At 44.9% G+C, this 13,700-nt stretch overlaps 1 protein-coding gene and 1 long non-coding RNA gene across 2 annotated transcripts; one reads left to right on the top strand and one right to left on the bottom strand.

Moving 5' to 3' along the window:
* Positions 1-5,810: 5,810 nt before the first annotated feature.
* On the bottom strand, positions 5,811-7,086 carry LOC136357477 (uncharacterized). The gene is made up of 2 exons (XR_010742784.1): positions 6,223-7,086; positions 5,811-6,140 (listed from the first exon to the last, which is right to left on the bottom strand). It is a non-coding gene; the product is annotated as an uncharacterized lncRNA (long non-coding RNA).
* A 4,747-nt stretch (positions 7,087-11,833) lies between these two features.
* Positions 11,834-13,700, top strand: LOC107276271 (two-component response regulator ORR7-like). Its single transcript, NM_001425689.1, has 5 exons — positions 11,834-12,499; positions 12,655-12,701; positions 12,789-12,866; positions 13,169-13,239; positions 13,355-13,700. Exons 1-5 carry the CDS (start codon positions 12,145-12,147, stop codon positions 13,440-13,442), a joined length of 639 nt encoding a protein of 212 aa, NP_001412618.1. The 5' UTR covers positions 11,834-12,144; the 3' UTR covers positions 13,443-13,700.

Consider the following 13,700-nt stretch of genomic DNA (forward strand, 5'->3'; position numbering starts at 1 on the left):
GCGGGGCAGGGCGGCGGAGGAGGCGAGCAGCGGCGGGAGCTCGCACTGCTCGCGGAGGAGGCGAGGCGGCGGCGGTGGAAGAGGCGAGCGGCGGCGGGGTGCGGCGGAGGAGGCGGCGGCGGCGGCGAGGCCAGGCGGTAGAGAGGGAAGAGGAGGCCGGCGAGCCCGGTCGAGCTGCGCCCCCTCCGCGGCGGACCCACCGCCGTGCGCGCCGACCTCCCGACGGCCCGAGAGAGAGAGGGGTGAGAGAGAGAGAGAGACCGACAGCCGCAGGTTGAAGACGACGACGAGGAGCTCGGGCGCGGTGGCGGCGGCCGCCGGGGGCTCGAAGCGGAAGGGCGGAGACAACCTCTGCCTCCACCCTCGCCACTTCGCCGCACTCCGCCGCGACAGGGGGGCACGGCAACATGGGGGCAGCGGGGCGCGCGGCAGCAGGGGGGCACGGGCGCCGTCACGCCCGCCGCCCGCCTCTCCACCATGCCCGCCGCCCCCCGCTACACCCGCCGACTGCCCCGCCCCCACCACGCCCCGCTGCACCCCGCCACGCCCGCCACCCGCCGCGCTCGCCGTCCGCGCCCGCCGCCGCGCTCGCCGCCAGCCGCACCCCCGCCACGCCCGCCACCAGCCGCGCTCGCCGTCCGCCGCACCCGCCGCGCCGGTTGTGCCGGCCGCGCGCCCATCGCCGGCCACTAATTCGTCGCCCCCAACGACATCCGAGACAGTGAGAGAGAGAGATTGAGAGAAGAGGGGAAGAGAGATGTGTGAGAGTATGACAGGCGGACCCCACCTTTTTTAAAAAAAAATTGCTGACTGGATTGCCACGCGAATGCCACGTAGGACGATGCCGCTTTGGATTTGGTTGAGGGGGGGGTTATTCGTCCGGTTTTCAGGGTATAAAATGTCTAGTTTTGTGGTTTAGGGGGGTAATTCATATTGTCGTCATAGTTTGGGGCGGGAGGGTAATTCGTACTTTTTCCTAAAAGTTATACACGTGAAAGGGCTAGTGTACACTTTAGGCCGAGTTTAGTTCCAAACTTTTTCTTCAAACTTTCGATTTTTTCATCACATCCAAACTTTCCTACACACATAAACTTCTAACTTTTCCATCACATCATTCCAATTTTAACTAAAATTCCAATTTTGGTGTGAACTAAACACACCCTTAATACCACAGAAAATATCACAATTTTGTTCAACACAGTTATACTATAAGTCTATAGCCAAAATACCCTCCCCGCAAGAACACAACAGAAGGACGCCAGCAATGGCACATTGATCCCCTGTCGCCGACCATGAATCTTGTGGCCGCGCGCCGTCAATCCACTTGCTCTGCGGCCTGTCGATTCCCTGTTATTTTGCCGGCAGCCACCGGCCGCTGATTCTGCCACCACCAGTCGAGAAGGGAAGATGCTCGTAGACGTAGAGTCGTCGTAGTAACGCTGCATCGGCTGCGCACAGGGTTTGAATTTATTGCCTCAGTTTCTCTGTAGAATATCACCGTCATTCCCTGGAAATTAACAGAAAGCAGAAAAACTGTACAAAAGCAAGTGGTGGTGGATTGAAATGGTATAAAATTGAATGTCTTTCTAATAAGCGCCTGGCGGTCGGTACTATAATTTTTTCCTCTTTCATGGTATGGTATGGAGTAGAAAGTAATCTCAACCAGATAGAGGAGCCATTGAAGATGGGAAAGATGGTAAGGCGAGGGAACCTCGTCGCTGCTAGTGAGGCTGGGGGCCAAGGACAAAGCCCAATTGCATGGGGGGTATGGTTGTTGCGCATGGATCTATGCGAGAGAGGAAGGGAGAGGGCTGGGAGATGATAAGGTAATGGCCGCTGCATTGATCTCAAAGCGTTCTGAGTCGTTTAAAAAATGACTAAAATGAGAGGGTTTTTTTATCAAATGTGACATAGCCATTCCTTATCAAAAACACAAATAGGCGGTAGTGAGTCCTTTTGAGCAAGTTTAATAGTATAGCCCATTGCTAGCTCCAATTCATCTATAGCCAATCTAATAGCCAATTCATACCATAGTTGCTTACTATACTATCAATACCTAGTCTCACCTGCCATACACACATTACGTCTTGTCGTCTTGGAATCCGTGCTGCAGCTAGCTATAAATCTGTAGCCCGGTGCTCTTCTCTCTTTTCCTTTATCTCTTTAAAATATGTTTACAGCTGGCTTATAGCCTACTATCGTACCTGCTCTTAGCGCATAAACAACAAAAAAAAGATTAATTATCCACATCTACATTGGTTTAATAGTATATTGTTCTAGCCTCTGATGTTATTCTGAAGAGACTATTCTGAAGTCAATGAACCAGTTCAGTAGTTCTTGGCTTTAAAAGACGTCATACACATGCATTGACTTGATTTTTCACCTTTTGATTTTTCAAAAAACTTATTCTATAAGTAGACCCTAAAAAACTTATTCTAGAAGAAATCATTTCTATAACGCAAATGTCATTGGCGTCGTGGTCCAATATAACGGCGCCAATGACATTGGCGTCGTCCCTCTAGCCCCCGATGGAAGCTACACCAATGTCATTGGCACCGATGATATATTTGTATTTTCTTTTCGAAAAATGACCTATATGTAATAAAAAAGGATCTGTTTGTAAAAAAAATTACAAATACATCATCGACGATAGTGTTGTGTCACTGAGGATGTATTTGTAAATATTTTTTATTACAATTAGATTCTTTTATATTACAAATAGGTCCTTAGGACCAACGATATTGGTATAGTCATTCTTCGTATTAGCGACTTTAACTTTCCTCGGTTGAGGGGGAAGGGGGGAGGGGGGGGGGAGTGGTGAGGGGGACATGTCTTTTTGTGGAATAAAATTTTTTAGGATCTATATATAAAAAGAAAATTTCAATAGAATCAAATGATGAAAAATCCAGCACGCATCGCTCACAGAGCTCACACATATTTGCCGTTAGCCGTTAGGAGAACCGATCTGAGCTCCCGGGATTGCTCAAGCTATACTTGATCCGTGCAAATTTTGCTTCTCGACAAGAAGGCATTCATCTCGCCGTAGTACGGGAGTAGATCTCGCTACAGTATTTTGCTAGGACAGATCCCCTCGGACCGCGTGCTTGTACAGTGTATAGGTATATTAGATATCTTAAGGGTCCCTCTGAATCAAATGATTTACGTAGGAATTTCATAGGATTCAAATCCTATAGAAAATTTTCCTATTTAGCCCTTTGATTTAAAGGATTGAAGCTTTCCAAATCCTATGAAATTCCTATGGAATAGCACATTGCATGTGGATTTTGGAGGAAATTTAGCAAGTGCTCTAACGTCTTGAAAAATTTCCTTTGAGTCTATCTCTCTCATCCGATTCTTACGTTTTTTCTGCGCTCCAATCAAATGACCATTTCTGTGTTTTTTCTATATTTTGCAATCCTCTGTTTTACCCTTCAAATCCTGTCAGAATTTTGTATTTTTCCTACTCCTCATTTTTTCTAACCTGCGATTCCTCTGTTTTGCCCTAAAGATGCTGGATTAGCTGACCTCCTAGCGATTTGGGAAGCCAGCTCCCACTGCGACGTCTCCATATACGGAGGAATTGAAAGGCAGTCAGTCAGTCACAGTCAGCCAGAGGCGAGGAAGGGGCCGGTGACGGAGGCGGATGGATCAAAACGCAGGTGCTCCGTGCACCGTAAGCTCGTAACAATACTCAGCTACTTCAATAGATCAGCTGAAGGAGGCCTGAAGCTGCGTAATGATGCCACAGTCCGCGAGATATTACTTCCTGAGCTGCCTACATTCATTACTACCTATGTCCTGGCTGGGCGGGTTCAGGTCCACATCCGCTGCCTTTTGAGACCAAAGACAAAGTTTACTGTTGCTGCCATCTCTAGCCCATCCATCTCTTATTCAGGGCCTGTTTAGGCTCTGTTTAGTTTTCAAAATAAAGATTTTCACACTGTCACATCGAATATTTGAATAAATATATAGAATATTAATATATGAAAAAAACAATTACACATATTACGTGTAAATTGCGAGACGAATCTTTTAAGCCTAATTGTGCAATGATTTGATAATGTGGTGCTACAGTAAACATTTGCTAATGACGGATTAATTAGACTTAATAAATTCTTTTCGCAGTTTCCCGGCGGAATCTATAATTTTTTTTGTTATTAGGCTACGTTTAATACTTCAAATGTGTGTCCGTATATCCGATGTGATAATCAAACCCAAAAATTTTCCCCAACTAAACAAGGCCGTAGTTCCCAAACAAAGTTTTTCATCCTGTCACATCGAATATTTGGACACATGCATGGGGTATTAAATGTAGAAAAAACCAATTACACAGTTCGCCAGAAAATTGCGAGACCGTAGTTCCCAAACAAAGTTTTTCATGCTGTCACATCGAATATTTGGACACATGCATGGGGTATTAAATGTAGAAAAAACCAATTACACAGTTCGCCAGAAAATTGCGAGACGGATTTTTTAAGCCTAATTGCGCTATGATTTGACAATGTGGTGCTACAGTAAACATTTGCTAATAATGAATTAATTAGGCTTAATAAATTCATCTCACGGTTTTCTGGCGGAATCTGTAATTTGTTTTGTTATTAGACTACTTTTAATAATTCAAATATGTGTCCGTATATCCGATGTGATAAGCAGGGGCCAATTTTTTTTCCAACTAAAGAGGCCCTCAATGATTGCATGTTTTTTCCCACTTCAAAGATTATTATCAACCAATTAATTAATATATCAGTTATGCTGGACATATTTATAATACAATTGATTGATTAGTTTTGCTGCACGTACTTCAAAAATCCTCACAATGTACTCCTAAAAAAAAAGTCCTGCTACCATTTGATTTCACTAGAGGAAACCTGTAGAAAATCTGTATTTACTCCCACCGTGTCAAATCAGCGTTTATAAAAGATTTGTAAGAACTTTTTCCCTACAGCCTTTTCTAAGGATTAGCTATCGCTATTACTTTTCTTTCGATAAAACAACAAAAATATAATAGTATTGTATGATGAAATTGTTTTCCTGAATGAATGCATATCAAATGGCGGTAGCGCTATTCCGCGCTCTACAGCGCATAATATTAATTCGAGCGCCGCACAACGCTTTCTTCTTTTGGTTTTCCGTTTTTTACCACCCCACCTTTCCTCCGCATCCCACCTTTTCTCGGTTCGTTTTTTCCTTTTTTACCACTCTACCTTCGTGTTTCTTTTTTCTCTTTTCTATCTCATCAATGCTTCATCAATGGGCCCGGTAAAATATTAAATTTTTCTGTTTTTCATTCCTTCTATCTAGTTTTTCTGTTTTCGCGTTTTAGTAAAATATTTACTGTCTAGTATTTCTTTCCAAGTTTTCCGCTTTTCTAGTATCTCCGCACGTATAAAAAGTAACGAATTTACTTCGTGGAGTTTTTCATTTACTCCCAGCCTCCCATATCTACTCATTCAAAAGTAACAAATTTACTCGCATGAATGCCTTCACATTGTATGATGCCATACCTAGATGGTCGTAAAAGAATTACTACCGGCTTACAACGCTAGTAATTCTTTTACCAATATTATAAATATTGTTTAGATTTCGTGGTCTGTGACTAAAACAATTACTACCTTCCTCTCAACATAGACCATGATCTCGTAGCCATCGTGTAGTAATATGTTTACTGATGTATTTAATACACAGGATAAGAGTAAAAACTGAGATTTTGTGGTCTGCGAGTAAAACAATTACCACCTTCCTCTCGATATAGCCATGATCTCGTAGTTACCATGTAGTAATATGTTTACTGATGTGTTCAATGTACAGTATAAGAGTAAAAGCTAATACTAAGAGTATTGTTGATCTGTATCAAAAAATATTCGTATGAATGAAAAAATTACAGACTCAATCACACACAAGCGATAAAATTACTCACAGGTGAATCAAACTAAAAAAGAAAAAAAATGATTCAGCCAAAAATCCATCTGGTGACTTTGTTGGATCTTACTATAAGGATAAAGAGCACGGTCTATATCTTGTAACTGGTAGTGGAGAGGGCAACCGTGTGGTGAGCAGTAGTCGACGATGGAATCATAGAAGGATGTAGCCGTGTGGTATAGAGATGAGCTCGACATTGAGTAGTAGCAGCTATCCATCATCTAGCAAGCATGAAAAAAAATACCAAAAACATTCTCGTTTATGTCAATAGAGATGACGAGCAAAAGAAAAATAGCAAACAACCTCCATCACCGGCGGACTCCCACCCTATCCTCTGCAGCTAGCCACATGGAGCACGATCTGTAAATGTAGGACCTGTGCAGCCCATCAATTGAGATCAGGTAATATTGGAGATTGCACGTTAATTTGATTTGAAAAAAAAAATCGGGCCTTCATGCGTGAAGTTGAAGGAGAGTATGAAGATGCAAATCAGAGTGTCATTTCCTTAATTGCTTGTTCTATCAATGTCGCTGACGTGGAGCAGCCACTGGTTGTTTCTATTGGCCCAGGTGAACATCTCCTTGCTGGTTAAGGTGCTGCCCAGCGTCCAGCAGCGAGGCCCGAAGCAGTGCCTTCGCCTCAACCGCCGCCTGCCACCGCCATCAACCGCTACGGTGTCGTCGTCCTCCTCTATGGTGTATCACCGATCCGTGGGCTGGGATGGTGGATCGATTCAAATCCCAAAAAAAGGAAAAAAAATTGAAGTGGGGGTGAGAGTGGTTGGTTGGGTATGGGAAAATAGAATATATATCGGAAGCAGAGAAGTTGTTTTTATCGAAGTAAATCATTTACTCCGATAATGGTGGAAGCACGATGCGGGACGTGGGGTGGGATCGAAAGTTGGGGAGTTGTTTCTATTATCGAAGTAAGTCGTTTACTCAAATAAAGGTGGGTGGTGAGCGCACGATAGGAGTAAATCGTTTACTCCGACAACGGTAGGAGTGGAATGAAGGGATGTGGGGGTGGGGTGAGCCTAAGCTAATGCATGTTTGGCGCTTGGAATATTAGGAGCGCGACGCTCCTAATATTAGTTCTATACCAAACGGTTCCAAAAAGCGAAAAAATGTGTAGCTATTTTCTGTTTTTTTTCCCGCTTACCGTTAGAGGTGTTTTATTGTCTTTTTCTACAGAGTAAATTCTATCAATTAAATAGCGGTAGTTAGTCATGGAAGAGGCCTAAACCATGTAACTGTTGATCGAAAATGGAGGACGTGGATGAAAGCAATGGCAAACTTTGTCTTTGGCCCCTCAAAGGCAGATGATGTGAACCCTGGTTGGACTACCTTCACTGTGAGCTGAGCGCACAGCGGAGATGTACTGTAGTTAGAGATAGTACAATAAGGGGTGTGTTTAGTTCACATTAAAATTGAAAGTTTGGTTGAAATTAAAACGATGTGATGAAAAAGTTGAAAGTTTGTGTGTGTAGGAAAATTTTGATGTGATGGAAAAGTTGAAAGTTTAAAGAAAAAATTTGGAACTAAACATGGCCTAAGTGAGGTAAATGGGCTCTAGAAATTATCACATTAGATTTGTGATTAGGTAGAAGAGAGAGAAGAAAAGGGGTATAAATTTGTAGATAGTTGTAGTACATGTTTAAAACACCATGTGTATCATAGGTGGGTCAAATATTAATTAATGATGTAATATATATTTATATGAACTATACTATCTAATTGGTTGCAGATGCGTGTCAATATTTAGATCTAGTAGGTGCCTCTTAGGTACCAGCACACAAATCTAACTGGCTTACTATGATTTCCATGTAAAAAAATATAGGGTTTATTATATACGTGCCATTAAAAATTTACCGGTTTTAAAATATGCCACTAGTATTCAGGTATTTGTAACCATGCCATTATAATTTTGCACGTGTTCGAGATATACCACTACTTACCTCTTAGATGCATTTATAATAAATTTTAGACCAAATTGCCCTTCTTCTCCGTTCTTCTTCCTCCCCTTCTTCTCCCTTCTTCCCGCTCGACGGCGATGGTGGAGCAGCACAGCGAGTACGGGCAGGAGAAGCGGGGACGGCGACGCGAGTAGCAGCGGGCGGCGGCAGCGAGGGCGGCGGCGGGAGAGCAAGCTGCAGCATGAGCAGCAGCAGCAGGAGCGACGGGGACGGCGGCAGAGCGAGCAACTGTGGCGGCGCCGGAGCAAGCTGCGGTGCACGGCGGTGGGGACGGCGGCGCGAGCAACTGCGGCATCGGCGGAGCAAGCTGCAGCGTGAGCAACAGCAGGAGGAGCGGCGGGGACGGCGGGGGAGCGAGCAACAGCGAGGGCGGCGGCGGAGCGAGCATCTGCGGCGGCGGCGGAGCAAGCTGCGGTGCGTGGCGGCGGGGACGGCGGCGCGAGCAACTGCGGCGACGGCGGAGCAAGCGGCGCGCGCGGTGGTGGGGACGACGGCGGAGCAAGCAACTACGGTGGCGGAGCAGCAAGCTGTGCGCGCGGCGGCGGGAACGGTGACGGAGCAAGCAGCGGCGGGAACGGCTATGGAGCAAGCTATGCAGTAGAGAAGAGAGAGAGAGGGGTAGAAGATGGGGAAGAGAAAGGTAGAAAATGAGGGCATTTTCGTCCAATACGTGCAAAATACGTATTTCAATGGCACCATTGAGATTACAAATAAGTAGCAGTGATATCGTTACAAATACGTAAATAGTAATGATATATTTCAAAACCGGCAAATTTTTAATGGCAAGGATCTAATTAACCCAAAAATATTTGGGGTGAGTGAACTGTATTGGTTAATTTTGCGTTGTCAAAACGATAGTGTAGGTTATGGGCTTGTTTGGTTTGGTGCCAAATTATGCCCTACCAATTCATTGGTAATTTTGAATAGTGCTTCTATATGTTTGGATTGGTGCTAAATTTTACCAACACCAGTTCTTAGGTAGTACAAAATTTATCCACCCAAATTTGGTAGTGCCAAAAGTTGCCTAAACTTTGGTACTACCAAGATTTTGGTAGGGCACCAAACCAAACTGGCCCTATATCTTCACATATACCTGCTAGCTCAGTATTTGATACTATCACATAAGAAGTGGGATACGGTGTGCAGTGATGCTGTACTGTTGGATTTGGTAGCCAACAAGGATTTTTTATTCTGCTTTGGATGTTGTAATACCTATAAAATTACTTAGTATATGATTTGTCTTATTTTTTTAATTCAGCTGGTTATCTTTTAATGTAGTTGGAAACTTATTCTATTATCTGATATTATTTTTTTTCTTTCTCCATAGTAAAACTTATATATCTCTCAAGAGAGGCCTAGAGATATAGAAAATCTATTATATTACCAAAACAACTTTAAAAGGAGATAACCAATTTACTGTAAGGGTTAAAAATTTACATAATAATCAGAAAAAAAGAAAAAAAAGAAGAGGACTAAAATTTATAAATAACTGAAATTCAAAGTAAAAATAAAATAAATAATGAAATTATAAAACTAAAAAAGATTTCAAGTAGGAATATAATTTAGAGTAACTAAAATTCAGAGTAAAGAAAGTTTTAGTGAAAAAGAAACCATCTTGATTACAACAAGAGATTAATTGAAGTTTGGAATAAAAATAAAATAAATTATGAAATTAGAAAAATGAAAATAAGAGTTGAAGTATGAATATAATTTAGAAATAAGTAAAATTCGAAATTAAAAATAAAATAAATTCAGAAATTAGAAAAAATAAAATTGAAATAGAATTTTGAGAATATTATGAATAAAAAATTGTCAAATTTGAAAAAAAAAGAGTTCGAGAAGAAATATAATTAAAAAAAATTTGGAATTAAAAAATTAAATCTGAAAGAACCGTCTGTTTATAACACAATGGTGGCAAATGACAAAAGAGGGGTGTTGGGGGGGGGAGAGGGTGAGCGGACGAGCCATGAAAGAGTAGGACAACTAAAATGTATAGAAAAAAAGTAAATGATGATTATGATCGAATTTTAGAATTCAAATGACGAAGAAAAGGGGCAACAAGTAGGTTGAGAAGGAGAAATTTGCATATGTGCTATTTTTAAAATCCAGTTTCGCTAGAATGCCATCGTTAAAATGGGATTCGCTACAATGCCACTCTTAAGCTGGGGGTATTCGCTACAATGCCACTTCCGCGCGTTTCTTACATTTGTAAGACAATTTTCATCCAAATATTTTTTCTTGGACATTTTTGCCCCCTAGTTGTGGTTGAACCGAACCACATCTTCTCGCTCATCGATGGTGTCAGAAGCGCTGACGACGATGGTCGCCATCCTCACCGATGACAGCATCCGCAGCATCCTACGCCACCTGGTCCCCGCCGACCTCCTCCACGCCGCACTCGCCTGCCACCGTTGGCGCTACGCCGCGTCGTCCAGGACACTCTTTTGCATCCTCGTCCTCGACCCTGCCTCCTGCCCCCGCGCGCTACTGGTGTGGCCATCAGCACTTTGCCGCCGAAGGACATGGCGACTAGGCTTGGCAGGGAAGCCAGGGGGGAGCGGTGGGTTCAGGGGATAGCGGCCTACGTGCATGGGGGTGGCAGGCTAGGAACACCTGACAGGGAGAGGTGGCGGTGGGGAGAGGTGACACGGTTGAGGAAGGGGGCTGAGGTAGGGAGAGAGTACGGGCGGAGCAGGTGGTGTGTGGTGCCAGCGTGGTCGTGGTCGCCCCCCCCCCCCCCTCCTCGTCTCTCCTCGCGTGAGATGAATAAGAGCGAGATGAAAAACTTATGGTTCAAGGGTAAAAGTGTCCGAGATAAATTGAATCGGATGAAAAATGATGATTTAGAAATATAAGAAACAACTAGAGTGACATTGTAGAATGCTCACGATTTAAGAGTGGCATTAGAGCAAATCTCATTTTAACCATGACATTCTAACGAAGCTGGCTTTTAAAATGGCAGATATGCAAATTTCTCCCCAGCGATATAATCCTGTGGACCCACCACCCCCACAGCATACTCTCTCCGTCCCAAAAAAAAGGCAAACCTTGGGTTTGCGTGTCCAACTTTGACTATCCGTCTTATATGAATTTTTTTTATAATTCGTATTTTCATTGTTGTTAGATAATAAAACATGATTAATATTTTATGCGTGACTTGTCTTTTTAATTTTTTAAATTTTTTTTCAAATAAAACAGACGGTTAAACGTTGGGCACGGAAACCAGGGTTTGTCTTTTTTTTTTTTTTTTTGGGACGGAGGGAGTACGACGGGCAGGAGACGTTGCCTGGGGACGGGACCCCGACCCCCTGGTACAGTACGGGCATACGTACTGTAAGCAGAGGGCGCTGTCCCCGCTGCCGACGCCGGCGCTGCGCCGAGAGATCGATATTGGAGTACATACTGCCGTACATGCCGGCCGCGCAGACAGCAACGAGGCCGGTGGCGGTTCAATGAACGTCCATATCGCGAGATGGATATCCCCCCAAAAAGACGCCGAGCCGAGCGTAAGATTCCGCTGCCGCTGGCCCGCGCGACAGGCGAGATTCGGAGGCAAAGGGGGTTTCAGCGGCCGGCAAGCGTATCCACGATGCTGCCGTGAACATTCACTCCACATGCCATCATGCCCAGCGCCCGGCACACAGCCAGCTGCCTAGCCAGCGCGCGGCACGCTGCACCTCGCTGTCCTCGATCGCGCACGGCGTGCAGCAGCTAGCGGATCACCCGAAATCTCTACCAGCATCCGCCCGCGCGTGTACGACCCTTCTCTGCCGCCGCCTGCCACGCTATCCCGCCGCGCTCGCTCTGCGCCCTCGTGATACGAGAGTTATAGTACGATGCGGCCGTCCGTGGTGGATAAATAATTCGATCTATGCGTAGTACGTGAGATCCGCTGAGAGATACTCCTATACTCGTATATCGTCGATCATCTGATGCTCCTCTCTGCTGCTGCTCACCGACGACGTACGGTTCTGTACCAACGTACATCACGTATATGGCCGGGAGGGAGTGGGCAGGTGAGCGCGAGATCGAGCGCGATCCCTGTCCCGATTCGACGAATCGGCCGGCCCTGCCTTACACCTGATACAGCGATACGCCTCGATCGTGTAGTATTGATTCATCTTCTCCTTCCGCTATATATATATATGCACACAGTTTCCGTTGCTAGGAAATCAATCACTTGGTCCATATATCACAGCTACGTGTGATCGATTCATCCCTTGTTGAATACTTGTTGTTAACGTTGTTGATCGATGGAGATGAGGGTGCCGGCGGCGGTGACGGGAGGGTGCGGATGCGGTGTCGACGGCGGCGGAGGTTGCTGCCGCGGTGGTGGCAAGCTCGCCGACTGGGAGGAGGGGAAGGATGATGAGATGAAGAGTGTCGTCGTCAAGGGCTGGACGAGGATGGCGCAAGTGGTGCCGCTGCACGACAACGCATCGGCAGAGGACGACGACGACGACGAAGAAGACGATGACGAAGATGATGATGATGATGACGACGAGGACGATGAGGAGGAGGCGGCGCCGCCGTACGTGATGGCCGTCGATGACAGCTCCGTCGACCGCGCCGTCATCACGGCGCTGCTCCGGCGATCCAAGTACCGCGGTAAGCACATACACCCAACACACGTGCCAACAAATTTACAGAGTTACAGGTAGTATTAAGATTTATTTTTACATTTTTCTTTTGTTATACGTGGCAACAACCGTACACTATTCTCATCAGTTTCTCATGGCGCGTTTTAATTTTTGTTGATGCAGTCACTGCCGTAGACAGTGGGAAAAGGGCGCTGGAGATATTGGGCTCGGTATCTTCTGTCATTCTTCTCCATTTTTATTCTTTTATCAGATTATTAAGCCCTAGTTTCTAAAAAAATGTTGATGTGTTTAATCAGGAACCTAATGTGAGCATGATCATCACGGACTACTGGATGCCGGAGATGACCGGGTACGACCTGCTCAAGAAGATCAAGGTAATTAATTAACACAAAACAGAACCACTGCAACCGCATAATCAGTGCCCGAAACAGGGGAAGCAGCACCTACTCCTAACCTTCAATATCCATCAAAATTTACATTTCAAAACTTCAAACTATGAAAGATAAAATTAAATTATGTAAATTATACTAGTTGAATCTTAGACTTGAGAAAATTCTAACTACATCACTGTGCACAATTAATTGGCCTCTAAAAAGGCTCTAATAATATTGATGTGCACACCACATTGCGCGGCCATGTCAAAGCTTCTGAATAACAAAACGAAATCTGCAAGCAGGAATCGTCTGAGCTGAAGCAGATCCCGGTGGTGATAATGTCGTCAGAGAACGTGCCCACAAGGATCAGCAGGTGAGTGAGCCCGTCTCTTCACCGATCAAGCGTGACATGCTTTTTTTAATTCTCTTGCCAAGTGTTACCCTTGACAAAAGAAAGATGCTGTGTTTTTTTTCTCTATTGGTTTCAGATGCTTGGAAGAAGGCGCGGAGGACTTCCTGCTCAAGCCCGTCCGACCGGCGGACATCTCCCGCATAACCAGCCGGATGCTGCAGTGAACTCGACTGACCGGCGTCCGCCGCCGTGTTCGCCGGAGGCGATCTCCGGTGTCGACGGTGGCCATTTTCTCCGTGATGCATTGTAGATGTAGATGATCTTGTAGATGTAGTAAATGCTAGGCGATGAAATGTACTAGTAGACCGACAAGATCTTACTTATGATGGTCTCTTCGGTTTGATCTGATGTTTTGAGTGATCTGTTTTCTTGTAGCTGTAGCTTGTAGGCAGCTTGTGGCAAGCTAATGACATGTGTATTTG

Source organism: Oryza sativa, chromosome 7 (assembly GCF_034140825.1).
Source record: "Oryza sativa Japonica Group chromosome 7, ASM3414082v1".
NCBI classification, from domain to species: domain Eukaryota; kingdom Viridiplantae; phylum Streptophyta; class Magnoliopsida; order Poales; family Poaceae; genus Oryza; species Oryza sativa.

Coding starts and splice junctions, on each gene's coding strand:
- LOC107276271 (NM_001425689.1), top strand. CDS start 12,145: ATGGAGATGAGGGTGCCGGCGGCGGTGACGGGAGGGTGCGGATGCGGT. Junction 12,500..12,654: donor CCGGCGATCCAAGTACCGCG/GTAAGCACATAC, acceptor TTGTTGATGCAG/TCACTGCCGTAGACAGTGGG. Junction 12,702..12,788: donor CGCTGGAGATATTGGGCTCG/GTATCTTCTGTC, acceptor GTGTTTAATCAG/GAACCTAATGTGAGCATGAT.